This window comes from Lasiosphaeria miniovina (assembly GCF_030549165.1).
Source record: "Lasiosphaeria miniovina strain SMH2392-1A chromosome Unknown B0T26scaffold_1, whole genome shotgun sequence".
Taxonomy (NCBI): domain Eukaryota; kingdom Fungi; phylum Ascomycota; class Sordariomycetes; order Sordariales; family Lasiosphaeriaceae; genus Lasiosphaeria; species Lasiosphaeria miniovina.
Window position 1 is genome coordinate 3,141,740 of NW_026848220.1, and position 15,673 is coordinate 3,157,412.

The window sequence follows — 15,673 nt, forward strand, 5'->3', positions numbered from 1 at the left end:
GAAATATCATGATGGATTGGAGTGGGGAAAGCAAGAGCACCGCGAGATTCTATTGCTCGAAAATCATGGCTGGCGGAATCAGTTCATTTCTTGAGGTATTGTCCTTGGTTCTTCATCGCTCATTTGAAGAACAGGTCAGACGTGATCATTTATTTATTTAGCTACGGATACTCCGCCAGCAGTTTGGTTTGCTGTGCCTTAGATCTGAGACCCCTGCATGGTAGAGGTGCACGACAGGCGGGCCGCTGCACAAGTGCCCAGTCACTGCAAGCAATTGCCTTTGTTGGAAGATGGGCTTCAGTCGTACTTCCACGGGGCAGGGTGTCCACCCACGGAAGGAGCCGCCTAAACTGCATTTCTCTTTTCTCAGGTTCTTTCAGAAGGGAAACTGACCAAAACCTACCAATCCTACTGGCACCTTCTAGCCTCATCTGGGCGCGCGCCTGTTGTCTGATCCAGCGCCTTGGCCTATTGGGGCTTTTCACCTCAACTTGGCCGAATGACTCCTCAACGGCCAGTCATCTGAACCCGACCTCAGGTGAACGTGAACAGTACTACTGACTGTGAAAGTAGGGTAAGCTGAAAGGGGCAACATAATTAAACTGGATTTACAACACCGTGCACCAGATAAGCCAACCTAAGCACCAAACTAATTCATCGATCCGTTTGCACACTCTTCCTCGCGACCCTGTCTGCGTCAACATCCTTCCTCACCTTAGCCACTCATCGTCTTTTGCCACGCATACAGCCATCAAGGTCCTCGACATAATTCGCGCCCCCGAAAAGGGCACACTCTTGCAAACGCAGGAAAAAACCCCCAAAAAGATCATTTCCGCAGACCTGAAATTAAGAACTCCAACAAAAAAAGAGCGAGAGTCAAAATCATGAAGGAGCCAAAAGTCAAACCCATCGAGATCGATGGGCGCACCGGCGAAGGCGGCGGGCAACTAGTGCGAATCGCCTGCTCGCTCGCTGCTGTCGCGACCTTGCCCATTCGCATCACGAACGTCCGGGGCAACCGGGAAGGGCCCCGCGGCGGAGGTATTTTTTTTCTTCTTATCTTTTCCTTTTCGACTGCTCATTCTAACCCTCGCACTTTGCCATGTTCCCTGCATGCCTGCCCGCCTACCTACCTACACCAATGTACCTAATCCAAAATATCGCCTCCCCTCCACCGTTTGTCCTAGCCCCTCCCCCTCATCCAGAAAGCAATGTAGTCCAAAAAGAAGTCCAGAAAGCTAACCCGACCTTTCCGCACCCCACCAGGCCTCAAATCACAGCACGTGTCGTCCATCGAATGGCTCGCGCAGGCAACAGACGCCGAGGTGAGTGGGCTAGCAGTAGGGAGCCACACGCTCGAGTTCCGGCCGCGGCGCAAGCCGTCGGAGCTGGCGGGGCGCTCGTTCAAGATCCGCGCCGACTCGGCCGCCGCGAGCACGCTGCTCATCTTTCAGGCCGTGTTCCCGTTCCTGCTGTTCGCCGGCGGCAACGGCACGTCCCCGACGAAAAGGGACCTCGACGGCGAGCAGCCCGTCATCAGCATCGCCTCTATAAACGACGATTTCTTGACGGGTGCGGCTGCGGCTGCCACTGAAGAGAAAGTAGGAGCAGCAGGCGAAGATAACACCACCCCTGCTGCTGCTGTTTCTCGAGCTGGAGCTGTTGTTGCCACTCGCGCGCCCGGCGAGCCGTACACCCCCATTAACCTCGAGATCTCGGGCGGCACCAACGTGTCGTGGTCACCGTCGTTCGAGTACCTGGACCAAGTCCTGCTGCCGGCGCTCGAGAGCGCCTTCGGCGGTGGCAGCAGCAGCAGCAGCAGCTGGCGCGTCGAGCGGCGGCTGCTCGCGCGCGGGTGGTCGGCAGGAAAACCGTCACGGGGCAGCATCGCGCTGCGCATCCACCCGCTGCGGTGCGGCGAGACGCTACGGCCGCGCGACACGGGCGGCAAGAAGAAGAACAATACCTCTAGGCGGAATGGTAGTGGCTGCCATCGTCTGACACTAGCCTCCGAGGAGCACGACATCACGGCTATCGACGTGTCCATGGTGGTGCCGGCCGACATGCACGAACCGCTGGCCGCGGCGCTGGTGGCCGACCTGGGCGAGCTGTTCCCCGAGGTTGATGTTGATGACATCCACTTCAAGCTGGTCGAGGACAGCGGCGCCGACGCGCGTGTCTACGTACTACTGGTGGCGCGGTCGGCGACACTGCGGTGGGGCCGCGACATTCTGACATCGATGCCCAAGCCGTCGGTGTCCAAGGGAAGCGGTAGCAGAACCAGCAGCAAAAAAAAGGGTGGAGCTGCTGCTGCAGCTAAAGGAGGTAACAAGTCTAGGTCAGGGGGCGGTAGTAATGGCCCCGCGGCAGTCAGCGCCGACGTCTCGCGCAAGGTGACTAAGAGTCTGTACGACGAGGTCATGGAGGGCGGTGCCGTGGACGAGTTCCTGCAGGACCAGCTAGTCGTGTTCCAGGCGCTGGCCGAGGGGCTGACGTCGTTTCCGCGCGGCGGCAGCAGCGGCGGCAGTGCTGAGGACGACGGCTATGACGGTTCCCATGACGAGGATAACAGCCGTGATGGCAATGACAGTGACCACGACGATGAAAAGGGCGATCGCGGCGAGGAGAAACTGGAGGCTGCCATGGAGGACCTCGCGATTGGCGACAAGGACATGAAGCAACAGCCGCGCCTCCGCCGCGACAAGAAGACACACAAGCCGTTTGGCGAGGGCAGCACGCATACGACGACGGCGCGCTGGGTGGCGGCCGAGATGCTGCCAGCGGCCAAGTGGTTCAACGACGGCCGCGTGTGCGGGGGCGTCGCCATGCGTCTGCAGCGGGCCGAAAAGGACGGCAGGTCCAAGTAAGGTCATCATACCGGGGGGGAGATGTGTGGATGGTTCTTTGATTTCTTTCTTCATCCGGGTTCGGTGCGGAATGGGGGGATGGGCGATTATGCATTCGTGTATAGGATGGCTGTTTATCCCTTGTCCCGAACCTAGAGGGTCTGTCTGTCTGTCTACCTCTGCCGGACTCACGAATGGGCTTACCACTTCTCTTTTCTTTCATTGTTTAGACAATAGTGATCAGCTTGAACGGACAACATGGATGTAAGAAGCAAGTAAGCAAGCGAACACATGAAAAGCGGTAGATAGCAGCTAGCCTCGTTTTTCTTTTCTTCTTTTTCTGTAGCGGAAGAAATTAGGGCAGGGCAGGGCAGGGCAGCTATGGATTGACTCGATGAGAATAGCTTTGACGACTCCCAGCATTCTCTCACAGTTTTCCCTGATATCATGCGCTCATTCATGCATGTGATCTTTTTAATATATTTGTGTGTTTGTGTGTTTGTGTGTGTATGTGTGTGTATGTGTGTGTGGCTAATCAGGAGGGGTATGTTGTCTTCCGTCTACTCTAGGAGCGGCTTCCATGGGTTAGATCTAGATCTATCGCCAAAGTGAAGTGGTTTATACCCACCACCGTGCACACACCTTTTAAAAGAGGGGGTATATGTAATCGTACAGGCAACATCTAAATCCCCCATAGTATCCCTCTCAAGATGGCGCCGAAAGTGGTAGGATCTTTCATGTAGATGCGCATCATATAGTCGCTCTATTTCTTTCGTACACGTTGGGCAAGCCATCGAGCGAACCTGGCATGATATAGTCAAGACTTTTGATGCTCCGAAATGGCTTGCCCAAGTCTTAGTGGTGTGTGCCACCGAGTCGTGCCCGTGCATCACCTGTAATGCTCGTACGCCTCGACTTCCTTCTGCCTCGCCTCGACCTTAGCAACAACGGCGGCGTCGTAGAGCTCCCCTGGAACCTTGTCGCCCTGCAGCACCTCCTTCTGGTGGCGCGCGGCCTCGTCCTTGGTCATGACGACGAGGTCGCGCAGCCTGACGTCGGACGACCTCTGCTCCGTGTCGTTGGTGCCGGCGGCGATCCGGACCAGCGTGCTGCCGCGCGGCGGCTTCTGCCACCGCACCAGAACGAGCTTGGTGGGGATGCCCGTGAGGACGCTCCGGCCGCGGTACACCTCCTCGACGAGGAAGGCGATGTCGCCGTGCGTGAGCGGCACCTTGAGCCCGACCGACAGGTTTGAGGCTCGGCCGTAGTGCTCGCGCACGAGGCTCTCCTCGACGCTCTGCACAAAGGCTAGGATGCCGTCGTACATCTTGCTCCGCGCCTTGCCGGGGACGTAGTCGAGCGGGTAGCCTAGAGAGAATAGTCAGTTACTAGCCGATGCAAGTCTGTGGTGGCTGCATACCGGTGATCTTCAAGATGACGTGGTTCGCGACCGTGTATCCGAAAACGGCGGGCATGGTGCCCAGCACGGGCAGGATGCGCACGCGAAAGTCGGGCAGGGGCCCCAGGTCGCCGACGGAGCCCTTCTCGAACTCGTCGTCGGGGAGCGGGACTAGGGCGGCCTTGCCGTCGCCCATCTTCTCGGTCGAGTAGACGACGGGGATGCCGCTGGTGACGCCTAGCAGCTTGAGGCAGCGGCGAGTGGCGCGCGAGAGGCCGTCGTCGGTGCTGGTGCCGATGTCGCCGACCATGATGCGCGTGGGGTCGCTCTTGGTGCCGGCGCCCATGGACGAGATGACGGGCAGGCCGTGGTCCCAGCAGTACTTGAGCAGCTCGACCTTGGAGTCGATGTTGTCGATGGCGTCGATGACAAAGTCTGGCTTCTGGGAGTCGCTGCCCTCCCAGCCGGCCAGCAGAGAGGGGGCGCTCCGGCCGTCGAACTTCTGCAGGCGCATGTCGAAGCGCACCCAGGGGGTGACGGCCATGAGGCGGCGCTGCAGGCACTGGACCTTAGAGAGGCCGACGTCGGCGAGGGTGGCGACGGCGTGGCGGTTGAGGGAGCTGAGGGTGACCTGGTCAAAGTCGACGAGGCGGATGCGCGAGACGCCGGAGCGGGCGAGAGCGGCAGTGGCGTGGGAGCCGACGCCGCCGCAGCCGACGACGACGACGAAGGCGCCGCGCAGCTTGTCGAGGCCGTCCCGGCCGAGGAAGACGCGGTTCCTAGCTAGCTGCTCGAGGATAAGTTCATCGTCGAAGTCGCCGCTCTGGGCGCGCTGGGCCAGGAGCTGGTTGTGTTCATCCTCCTTGTCGGGTCGGGGGAGGGGGCCGGTGCTGGTGACCTGGGGGGCTGTCAGCGGGTCACCACGGAGACTGTGAGGAGACGGAGAGTCCGGGGGTGGTACACGTCATACCGGCTGTATGAGGCTATCGTTGGCTTTGGGTTCGGGTATAGAGCGCTTGAGGCGATAGAGGCGCTCGTCGTGCTGCAGACGTTGGTAGGTGAGGAGGGCACCAGCAGCGACAGCGGCGGACACGACGGCAGTGGCGGCGAGCTGCAGCTTAGGGCTCGAGGTGAAGGAAGCCATTGCGGCCCGTGTTGTGTTGCGTTTCAGATGGGCTGTTGAAATTTCGTGCGACGCATTGCAAGGTAGGATGGATGGGATGGTGATCTATATTCGTACTTGGGTCGGTTGGTGGCCACGGGCGCATCGAATGGAAGAAAAAAATGCTGGAGTTTCGGGCCACAACCAAACGGGTCTCCAATGCCCTGGCGTCATTCCCAGGGGCACCCAGGGAGGCGGAAGCCAATCGAGTTAGCTCCCGTGCGCTAGGTTCAAGGCCTGCCGCAGCCCCTCAGTGGGGGCCTTGACCTGCTTACCTAAGGTGCATGTATCGACGGATACTCGACGCAATTTCTCGCTATGTGGAACCAAAATCGGCAGACGTTCTGCTCTTTCGCATGCGGTGCGAACTCGACTACGAGTGGAGTGACGACGCCAGCATGTTTGCGCAAACATGGCAAACATTCCTTGAATTCTCGTCCACGAAAACTTTAACAACTGTCTGTCACTAGAACCAGGTGATCTCCGACCCTTCCTTCTTCCAGGTGTGCTTCCGTCTGAAGAAAACTTTGGCCCGAGGAAGCCAAACCACCGCGATTTGGTCTTCATCTTATAACAGAGCATCATAGCTATCTGTAAAAGATGTCGATTTTTATTACCGGGTTATCAGGTAGGCAGCGGGGATTGGTATGAACTTGGACATCTGTCCTCTCTCGCAGGTAATAAAGTACCCCGCACATGTTGATACATGCATTGTACTGCACGTACATATTGTACACTACTGTGCGGGCATAGATGAGATAGGACGGCATGGACTGGAGCGGCGATACGCAGTCTGAAGTCAGCAACCAGCAAAATCCCTCTTCACATACTGCATCTCCACCGCGCTCGGCCTAGGCTCCGTTCTGACTGTTGCAGGAGGCCAACATGTCCAGAGCTGGTATATAAAGGGGATGCCTCGACTTTCTAGGCGCCTTGGGGCTTGACATGATTACCCCTATTCCCAGACACCCAAGTCAACAAAGTCGCATAGCAACCCACCCACCCCAGCACGGATACTCCCTCCACAATGGCATCGGCCCAGGGCAAGACAGCCATCATCACCGGCGCGGCCGGCGGCCTCGGCAAGGCCATTGCCGGCGCCTTTCTTGCCGCCGGAGCCAACGTCGTCATCTGCGATGTCCACGCCCAGCGCATCGCCGCCGTCGACGCCGAGTAGTCCGCGTCATACCCTGGCAAGGTCCTCGTCACGCAGACCGACGTCACCGACGAGGCCGCCGTCGTGGCCCTTGTCGCTGCCGCCGTGGCCAAGTTCGGCCGCGTCGACGTGCTGGTGAACAACGCGGCCATCATGGACGACTTTGCGCCCGTGGGCGACTGCTCCAAGGCGAGGTTCCAAGTGCTCAACATCAACCTCAACGGGCCCTACCTCACATCTAAAGCAGCCGTCGGCTAGTTCTAGAGACAATCGCCCGTCGGCGGCGTCATCGTCAACATCGGCTCCAACGCCAGCTTCCGCGGCTTCACGTCGGGCGCCGCCTACACCGTGTCCAAGGCCGGCGTCATGGCGCTGACCAAGAATACGGCTGGCTACTACGGCCCCAAGGGCATCTACGCCGTCGCCCTGCTGCTAGGCGCCATGGAGGGCACCAACATCCGCGACGCCTTCTCCCAGACCCTGCACATGGACATGTTCCAGCGCGTCCAGGCCTCGCAGACCCCCTTCGTGCCCAGCCAGGCCGCCGTCCCTGTGGCTGCTGTCGCAAAGTACTGCCTCTTCCTGACCGACGCCGACATCGCCGCCGGCGCCAACGGGTCGTGCGTCGTCTTTAATGGCAACTGGCCCGAGGCGTAGGCCGGCACTGACGTGCATGGTAATGAAAAAAAGGGGCTCAATGTAAATAAGTAGACTTGTTCTAATGAGTGGCATGATTCTCGTGCCTTGCTTTGGGATAACTGGCTCATAGTGACACCAAGCGAGCCCCTTCGGCCACATCAGTAACACTACATTGGTAAACCGCGAGGCCACACGACATCTGCCCAGTTTGTCACACCCCCATCCATCCGCAATAACTATAATTACTGCCGCCGCCGCCTTACCACGGAAGGCAGTACGGGCTCCCGTTCTGGTAGTTGAACTTGCAGTAGCTCTTGGGTGGGCAGTCGCCAGCGAACTTTGATAGACAAAAACGTTAGCGCGTCGTCTCTGTCCATGTGTGTGTGTGTGTGTGTATGCGTCTCATCACCGCCAAGGGAAAGAAAAAGAAAAGAATACTCACCACCCACGTGTGACTAACATCACACACCTGCCAGCCCGGCCGGCCCGTCTTGGGGTCCTTGGCGCACGCGTACGTCGCCGGCTTGCAGCCTTTGTACTTGTGCAGCTGGCCGGCCGCGTCGTCGAGGGCTGCCACGGCTGTTTCGGCAGTCGCGGCGTCGGCCGCGTTGGACGTCGCGATTGCGTTGGCGTTGGCCATGGCGGCACCGTCGGCCAGAGCTGTGGCGGCGAAGGCGAGGATGATGGTCAGGGGCTTCATTTTGGGCTTTGGGGGTTGTATGTTTGGTTGAGGGAGTGTGTGCGTTTCTTGGTCGTCTTGGTGTTGAATGAAAGAGTGGTTTGCTGAGCGGGTGAAGAGCGTGACATGGACGGGGGAGATGGCGTGCTTGTATTTATATCTCGTCGTCTGTCCATCTTGGCCCAAGTCCTGCTCGGCGGTTGGTCATAGGACGTGCGTAAAACTGTCTTGCTCGGTGCCCCTTTATTTCCCCTCTCTAGAGCAACACGCCTGGAAAGGCAAGACAGTTGACGTACCCCCGGCGCTGGCGAGCAGCCCCTTACTGACACGATACGGAGTTAGTTGAGGACATATGTGCCAAGTCCGAAAGCGCGCGAGGCGATCTGGCAGAGAAAGTCTCTCCTGTAGGTCTGAGCCGAAGTTTGGGGAGGCTGGTATGCGGTCTGGGTCTTCCCCTTTTTGTGTCGGCCTAGCCTCCCCTTGACGCGCAGCTTTCCGGAAGACCAGTAACGAAAGGAAGGAAGGATAAATGGATCCGTAGCAGGAGAGATCATATGGTGATGGCTTGCTCCAGCCGGTATCTTTCGATGAGAAGTGCACAAAGTCTGGACTGTCTACTCGAGCCCGACGAGTGGCATCGCAGTAAAGTTCCAACGAGGTACTTGCAGTTTATATTCTCCTCATCTGGCCAGCTCGCCTAGTTGCACAAGATTGGGAGCCATCTTGGAGTCACGGCTCTGTCTACTACTCACAGTGCAGATCTATGTTCTCTGTCTAAAAATGGGCACGTCGACTTTCCCGCAAAAGGGTGACCTCTGTATTTACGCGTGCTCCTTTTCCCAATAAGGGATTAAACAGCACACGGACCCAAACACACAGCAACCATTGTGCCTTCGCTACAGAACCAACTCTTCAAACCATATCAACAACTCATTGGTTTCTTTTCCGTATTTTTACACCCCCAAAGAACTACGCGAGGAGTAGAGGGGGAAACATTAGAGATGACTTCAGCCTCTAGACACTAAACAACTAAATTAAGAGTCTACTATGTAAACCTTGAACTGGATACAGGATATGTCCATCTACGGACGTTGAAACAACCAGCCTCACGCTCTCTCTCCCCCCACCCCCTGTGTAGACAATAGTCACAAAAAGGGCCGAAAGGAACATTCCTCCATATGCATAATCAAAATCCTTACGCGCCGCCTGTCCAGTCTCGACGAGACTGGGGGAATGCTCGATCTTCACAGTGAAATAACCTCTCATTCCTGGACTCGCACACTACACTCCTGCCTGCCTGCCTACGTAGCTAGCTACCTTAGTCACCTTAGGTAGGTACCTTGCATGGCAAACGACATACTGCACACAGAAAATTCAGACGTGAAAAGAAGCTGTTAGTGTTGGCAAGCCGCAGCAGAGGCCGGAACCGACACATCACATTTTCAGAGGTAGTTACCTACCTAGGTATGCACATGGCCCGATATTCCCTGGTTCCCTGCCGCAGTGCGCATATATCTACGCACCCACAGACGAGGATCTCTTGAGCGTAGACCAAGCGGCTGCCAGCCTTCGTCGGATTATAGCCCTGCTACGTTCACCTCCCCTCCCCCTCCCCCCTACCAGCCGCAGCAGCCTCAGCCACCAGCTCCCTCGCCCTATCCCTCAGCTTAAACTTCTGAATCTTGCCACTGGCCGTCTTGGGGAACTCATCGCACCAAAACACATGCTTCGGCACAAGGTGCGCCGAGAGGCGATCGCGCACCCAGTCCCTGACCATGTTCCTCGTCAGAACCTTCCCCTTCCCCTTTTCCTCTCCCACCCCCTCCCCATCCCTGACAGCAACACCCCTATGCACGGCCACAAACGCACCCACCGCCTCACCATACCTCTCATCAGGCACCGCGACCACGCTCGCCTCGGCGACGAGCGGGTGCTGGAACAGCACGTTCTCGATCTCGAGCGGGTGGATGTTTTCGCCGGCGCGAATCACGAGGTCCTTGATCCGCCCGGTAATCTCGACGTAGCCGTCCTCATCCATGCGCGCCTCGTCGCCCGAGTACAGCCAGACAGTCCCGGTCTCGGGGTCAGCCACGCGGACGTCGCGCGTGCGCGCCTCGTCGCCCCAGTAGCCCTGCATGACGAGATACCCCGCAGCGGCGAGCTCGCCGCGGTCGCCGCGCGGGAGGACGCGGGTGCGGTCGGTCGGGTCGACGACCTTGACAGCCGTGTGCGGCATGGCGCGGCCGACGGAGCCAGTGCGACGGTCGAACGGGTCCGCGGGCGTCGTCATGCAGCTGACGGGCGCCGTCTCGGTCATGCCGTAGCAGATGACCAGATCGGCGAGCCCCAGCGACGCGTACAGCCGGCGCATGAGCGATTCCGGGACCGAGCTGCCCGCGGCGATGCCCTTGCGCAGGTGCGTTGGCAGCGCGCGGACGCTCGCGGGGGAGACGTCTTTGGGTGGCGAGGAGAGGATCTCGAGTATGGCGACGAACATGGTGGCGACGCCGTAGAGGCCGGTGGCGCGGTGGTGCGCGGCCATTTTGAGGCTCGCGAGCGGGTCGAAGGCCGGGCTCGGGAACAGGAGGGCGGCGCCGGTGGTGGCGGTGGCCATGTAGCCGAGCACGGAGCCGAAGCAGTGGAACAGCGGCGGGGGGCAGACGATGCTGTCGGCCGGGGCGAGGCCCATGCGGTGGGCGATGAGGGCGCCGTTGTTGAGGATGTTGGTGTGCGAGAGCATGGTGGCCTTGGGCTGCGACGTGGTACCAGACGTGAACTGGATGTTGACCGTGTCGGCGGCCAGCAGCGGCGAGTCGGGCGTCACAGCGCGGGCTGAGTGGGCCGAGCGCCGCGGAACCAGGCTACCGCCTTCGAGGAGTGACGAAAAGGGCGTCAGGGAGCGGGCGGACGAGGGGAACGACACGAGAGGGTGGCTCGCGCTGTTGTCGAGCACGATGACGGTCTCGAGCGAGGGGACGTGGGGCGCGTGGACCTTGCGCGACGACGCGTCGAGGTCCGGGACCATTGCTTGCAGGAGCGGCAGGTTGCTCCGGCCGCGGCACGGCTTGTAGGCGAGGTCGGTGACGGTGCCGATGATGAGGACGCGGGCCTGCAGGTGGGTGAGCGCGGCGGTGACCTGGTTGGCGTTGAAGCCGGGGTTTAGGGGGACCAGGATGGCGCCTAGCTTGAAGACGGCATAGGTGAGCGCGGCGAACTCGGAGCAGTTTCCTAACCCGACGGCGACGCGGTCGCCCTTCTTAACGCCGAGGGAGCGCAGCGAATGGGCCAGCGAGTTGGACACGAGATCCAGAGCCTCGTACGTCAAGACGGTCTCCCGAGCGGCTGGCCAGGCGGCATCGGGGATTCCCTCGTCGGGGGCGGCATCCCGGGTCGTGGTCGGCGAGCGGCTTATCACGGCCGGCCGGTCCCCGAACCGGGAGACGACCGAGGCAAAGTGTTCGGGGATGGTGTGAGGGAGGAGCGGCGGTTCGTTAGGACCGTAGCTAATGCTCGGTGCCAGCCCGGCGACGCCCCTCAAGCACTGTCGGCTCGGCCCGGCGCGGCCCCGAGTCCGATATATCCCGAGATGGGCTCTCGCCGGCCGCACAAGCCGGGGCCAGCCGCGCCGAGAGACGGCAAGTCCAGGCAGCCGTGGCTGGAGCATGGCGACACTCGTCTCGTATTCCCCGACTCTCAACTACCCAACCGAGACGGGGCCTATTAGATGCCGGAGACGTAGTTTGGGATGAGCTCCGTCAGCATCGCTGCACGCGCAAACAAAGAAGTCTGTACCCAGGTTGACGCAAGACAATGAACCAGGAATACTAGTTACGAAGGAGTGGGTCGTCAGGACGGAGGACGAGTCTGGAGTCTCTCCATCTCCCCTCCCCAATTCTCGTGCGTGCGCGGGGTTCGACTTGTCCAAGGCGTCTAGTCTAGTGTTGTCCTACCTGGACATGCAGACACTCATCAGCTTCCATTCCAAATCAGGGATGGGACGATGCACCCGACCCCAACCGCTGCCCTGCCCTGGGAGGGGCATGCATCGTCATCCAGATGCGAAAGAATGCGGGGTAGGCGCATGATGGACATTTCCTACACTAGAGTAGAGTCAGCCAGCCAAGGCCGTCGGCGTTTCCCCATATTCCTTGGCGGCACACAGGGGCAACCCCCAGAAGTGTTTTAGCGTCAGCCCAGTTGGGGGTGGATTTGGGGAAGCTGTTGTTGGTTTCTTTTTCATACTCAGTGAGCCTTGCCCCTTTCTTTTGGCCGCCGTTTTATCAGGCCCGCCAGGGCAGCAGGCGATGGAAGGAGCGCTCGACTCTCGCCAGTTGGCTTATTAGCGTCTCGGATTTTTTGCACGGCAACTAATTAATCAATCAATTCCTTTCCACTCTCCACTCTCCACTTCTCCAGCACAATACTTTCCGGCTCCCATGCAGTCTGCCCCAAGCGAACGCCTGTCCCGCGCTGCGAGCTGGGGCTGGTGCGCCTGCAGCAGCAGCAGCAGCCCCAATAACAACACGCATGCGGGGTCATCGGCCTCGAGCAAAGAGGACCCGCCCCCGCAGCAGGATAACATCAGCGGCGCTGGCCCGGCAAGCCCGGCGTGCCCGTGCACCGCCGATGACGGCGGCGGCCCGAACAACAAACCAAAAAGACTCGGCCTATTCGCATACGGGACGCTGACCATGGACGCAGTCATGAAAACACTGCTGGACCGCGTCCCGCCGTCGCAGCCGACGGCGGCCCCCGGCTGGCGCGCCGCGGGGCTGCCTGGCCTTCCGTGAGTTCTTGTTATACTTCCCATTCCCATTCCCATTCCCATTCCCATTCCCATTCCCATTCCCATTCCCATTCCCGCAAACCACTCATCCTCGAAAAGCTACCCCGGCCTCGTCCGCGACGCCAGCGCCAGCGCTCCCGGACGGGTATACCACGACCTCACAGCACGCGAGTGGTTGGTACTCGACGCGTTCGAGGACGGCGCGTACGACGTCGCGGCCGTTGCACTCGCCGACGGGCAGGGCCAGCAGCGCGCCGTGGCGTACGTGTGGCCGGCCGAAACGCCAGCGCTCGCAAGCACGTGGACGCCCGACGCCGTCGATGTTGCCGCGTATGTGTCGCGCTGCGGCGCGTGGCGGCGGGAGTGGGAGGCGAGTATTCAGTGAGTTGGTGAGTAGCTAGCCAGGAGGCGCGGGCCGTTGGGATTCGTCGGACTCCGGTGCGATTCCGGTGCGGTTCCGGCCGCGGCTTGCGGCTTGCGGCTTGCGCAGATGTTAAAATGTTTAGGGGGCCCACATTACTATAAGTGTTTGGTAGAATTGCAGCGTTTGTGCGTGATCGGTCGAATGCAAAGAAAACAAACAATCATTCAACCATTTGCTCACGTCTCGACTGATTCCGGTAGAAATACGTACGTACATGCATGTACCCAGCCCCAGGAGCCGTCTCTCTCAAACACACTAAAATCGTCCCATCACCAACGCACCTCAGTCCTGCCCGCGACCCGTTTTCCGGGCCCGAGGCACAACACAACACAACCAACAAATATTTGTCCGCGCCGCCAGTTTGTTGAGGTCCCTGCCCCCAGTGCCCTGCGGCCGCCCGTCACACGCACCGAGTCGTGGGACAAACAGACTTCGTGGCCCGCCACAAGCAAGGCCCGTATCTCAATTGATCATGTTGGATCCTTGTTTTTTTCTTCACGGTTGTTATGTACAGAGCCCCAATCGAATAGCAGTAGTACCACCCCGTGGCCGTGGTCTCTCTCGCCAGGCATCTTTTGTTGGTATTATACACACACTCCTCTATGACCTGCCCCATCGTGGAAACCCCATTTGGGGGCATGCACCCAAAACGCCAAGCCATGCACATAGAAGCTCTTGTAGGAAAATTAAACAATATGTTACCAAAGAAGACAAGAGGAAGAAAAAAGTCGTCAGACAGATTTGGAATGAATGCGGGAAGAGCCGGTCTTCAGGCACCAATGTGGCGTTCGCTCTCGGGCTTCCAGGTGCCTGTGACATTAGGTGCTGATGTTAGCACGGGGTTCAGCGAAGAATACCACGCAAGAAAGATGCCTTACCCTCGAAGTCGTGCTTGACAAACGCCATGGGATCGTCATACTCTTTGGCGCCCATCTGCTGCACGCCGGGCGAGAAGCTCGTGATCGGGAGCACAATGACATCCCCCACGCGCTTGGCCATGTCCATGCCCGTGAAATTCTGGAAGTCGATGGGGCCGGCCGAGTGCTTCATGTCGAAGTACCGGTTGTCGTTGAAATACTCAAATATAATATCCGTCCACAGCGCAGGCCCCGTGAACTCAATCACGTTCTTGTCGACCACCCCCCGCAGGGACCCGGCCCGCTTGCGCTTGAGCGTCTGGTCCGTGATCCGCGACACGATCTCCCGCAGCACCGGGTGCCCGGGCTTGCTCTGGATCGTCCACTGGCAGAACTGGATCCTGCGGCTGTACCAGTCCTTCCAGTCCGGCCGGTCCGGGTCCGCCTCGATGCCAATCACCAGGCCGACGGCGCTCCGCGGCACCGACTTGGGAATCCACTCGAGCGCGCTCTGCAGCGCGTACGTGTCAATGTCCGAGTAGATGCCCCCTCTTGCCAGCAGGATGAGGTAGCGGAAGAAATCGGCCTTGAGCACGGGCAGGGGCAGCGCCTCGTACGCCTCTAGGACCTCGGGCACCGATGCGTACAGCAGCCGGAGTAGGTTCACGGCTACCTGGTCCGTGATGACCTCGTGTATGAACCCCGGGTGCTGCTCCGTCCACGACGCCTCCTGCTCGCGGAACTGGAACTCGCCGTGCGCCGGTGTCCACTTCCACGTCTGCCAGATGTAGGCGGGGAACTTGGTCTCGACGTCGTAGGGGAACTGGTACGCGAGCTTGTCGTACAGGCTCAGCTTCGACATGTCTTGCATCGTGTGCTGGCCCGATCGCGATGGCCTCTCGACGCCGGGCGAGCCGTGGCGGATTGGGCTGGCACTGGAAGCCTTCTGGTCCGACGATACGGCTGTCGTCGATGCTTGCCTCGACGAGTCGGGCGGCGGTTGAGTTTTGGGGAAAGTCTGGGGCAGCTGCACTGGAGGAGTTGCCATGGGCGGCGTCGATCGCGTCGTGCTGAGGTAGAAGATGGTGAGGAGCAGGGCCGCCGCCACGAAGGCGCGGCGGAACGTGAGCATCTTCGAGAACTGCTAGTGTCTGTGATCACAGCGCAGCGCCGTCCGTCAGTGTCTGACCTTGCTGGGCAGCCGAGCCGAGGAATGCGGGCGCGGTCGCGAGGCAAGCAGCTGGAGTCGCCAGCGCTGCTTTAAAGGGACCCACGCAACCCTTGTAATTGGCTTTCTGACATGAGCGCAAAGAACGCACCTGGTCAAAAAGGCATGAAACAAAACATAGGTTGGGAACAGCGAGGTTTAGAACAGGATGCGAAAAGAGGGTGTCGTGGAAAAGATTAAAAGTAGGAATTTACCTGAACGAAGACTAAATGAAACCACGCAAGCGAGAACAGCGGTAGGCTGGCACAAAGGATGGATGCAGGGTGGGCGCCGAAGATTGTGCAACAGGGGCTACTGTGGTTTCTGCAGAGGACCCTCAAACGGCGGCCCTGACGGGAGCTCTCGGCCAGTGACGACGATCTGCGCCAAGAGATGGGACAACCAGGATGCACTGGGAGGATCTGGGAAATTCGATACTAGATCGGGATTTGGCGAGTTTCAAACGATGGATGCTGCGAAATGCGAGCGCCCAGGTGCGCAGGCGCAGGCAGCTGCCA

The 15,673-nt window shown here is 59.5% G+C and overlaps 7 protein-coding genes across 7 annotated transcripts; 3 read left to right on the forward strand and 4 right to left on the reverse strand.

The window, feature by feature from the left end:
- Positions 1–884: 884 nt before the first annotated feature.
- B0T26DRAFT_634677 (RNA 3'-terminal phosphate cyclase/enolpyruvate transferase) lies at positions 885–2,867 on the forward strand (the record flags this gene model as incomplete). Its single annotated transcript, XM_060436654.1, has 6 exons — positions 885–1,041; positions 1,267–1,532; positions 1,689–2,298; positions 2,371–2,526; positions 2,573–2,574; positions 2,625–2,867. 6 exons carry the CDS (start codon positions 885–887, stop codon positions 2,865–2,867), a joined length of 1,434 nt encoding a protein of 477 aa, XP_060302715.1.
- An 868-nt stretch (positions 2,868–3,735) lies between these two features.
- On the reverse strand, positions 3,736–5,389 carry B0T26DRAFT_634524 (uncharacterized protein; the record flags this gene model as incomplete). Its single annotated transcript, XM_060436642.1, has 3 exons — positions 3,736–4,214; positions 4,267–5,143; positions 5,216–5,389. The coding sequence occupies 3 exons, from the start codon at positions 5,387–5,389 to the stop codon at positions 3,736–3,738; spliced, it is 1,530 nt and encodes a 509-aa protein (XP_060302716.1).
- A 1,045-nt stretch (positions 5,390–6,434) lies between these two features.
- B0T26DRAFT_736672 (uncharacterized protein) lies at positions 6,435–7,220 on the forward strand (the record flags this gene model as incomplete). Its single annotated transcript, XM_060443355.1, has 3 exons — positions 6,435–6,569; positions 6,606–6,820; positions 6,878–7,220. The coding sequence occupies 3 exons, from the start codon at positions 6,435–6,437 to the stop codon at positions 7,218–7,220; spliced, it is 693 nt and encodes a 230-aa protein (XP_060302717.1).
- A 241-nt stretch (positions 7,221–7,461) lies between these two features.
- B0T26DRAFT_745831 (uncharacterized protein) lies at positions 7,462–7,902 on the reverse strand (the record flags this gene model as incomplete). The annotated part of the gene is made up of 2 exons (XM_060444619.1): positions 7,462–7,539; positions 7,672–7,902. The coding sequence occupies 2 exons, from the start codon at positions 7,900–7,902 to the stop codon at positions 7,462–7,464; spliced, it is 309 nt and encodes a 102-aa protein (XP_060302718.1).
- A 1,439-nt stretch (positions 7,903–9,341) lies between these two features.
- Positions 9,342–11,545, reverse strand: B0T26DRAFT_736673 (uncharacterized protein; the record flags this gene model as incomplete). The annotated part of the gene is made up of 3 exons (XM_060443356.1): positions 9,342–9,376; positions 9,502–11,422; positions 11,489–11,545. 3 exons carry the CDS (start codon positions 11,543–11,545, stop codon positions 9,342–9,344), a joined length of 2,013 nt encoding a protein of 670 aa, XP_060302719.1.
- A 988-nt stretch (positions 11,546–12,533) lies between these two features.
- Positions 12,534–13,043, forward strand: B0T26DRAFT_604615 (uncharacterized protein; the record flags this gene model as incomplete). Its single annotated transcript, XM_060435800.1, has 2 exons — positions 12,534–12,667; positions 12,767–13,043. Coding segments are annotated over 2 exons (411 nt in total), but the record flags the coding sequence as incomplete, so codon positions are not given.
- Positions 13,044–13,778: 735 nt separating this feature from the next.
- B0T26DRAFT_39067 (nucleotide-diphospho-sugar transferase) lies at positions 13,779–15,202 on the reverse strand. The gene is made up of 2 exons (XM_060434761.1): positions 13,970–15,202; positions 13,779–13,901 (listed from the first exon to the last, which is right to left on the reverse strand). Exons 1-2 carry the CDS (start codon positions 15,078–15,080, stop codon positions 13,861–13,863), a joined length of 1,152 nt encoding a protein of 383 aa, XP_060302721.1. The 5' UTR covers positions 15,081–15,202; the 3' UTR covers positions 13,779–13,860.
- Between the last annotated feature and the right edge of the window lie 471 nt (positions 15,203–15,673).

Bases quoted from the DNA above. Each gene is read 5' to 3' on its own strand.
- B0T26DRAFT_39067 (XM_060434761.1), bottom strand. From the start codon at position 15,080: ATGCTCACGTTCCGCCGCGCCTTCGTGGCGGCGGCCCTGCTCCTCACC. The intron at 13,902-13,969 runs GTAAGGCATCTT...CTAATGTCACAG, and splicing joins TGTCAAGCACGACTTCGAGG to GCACCTGGAAGCCCGAGAGC.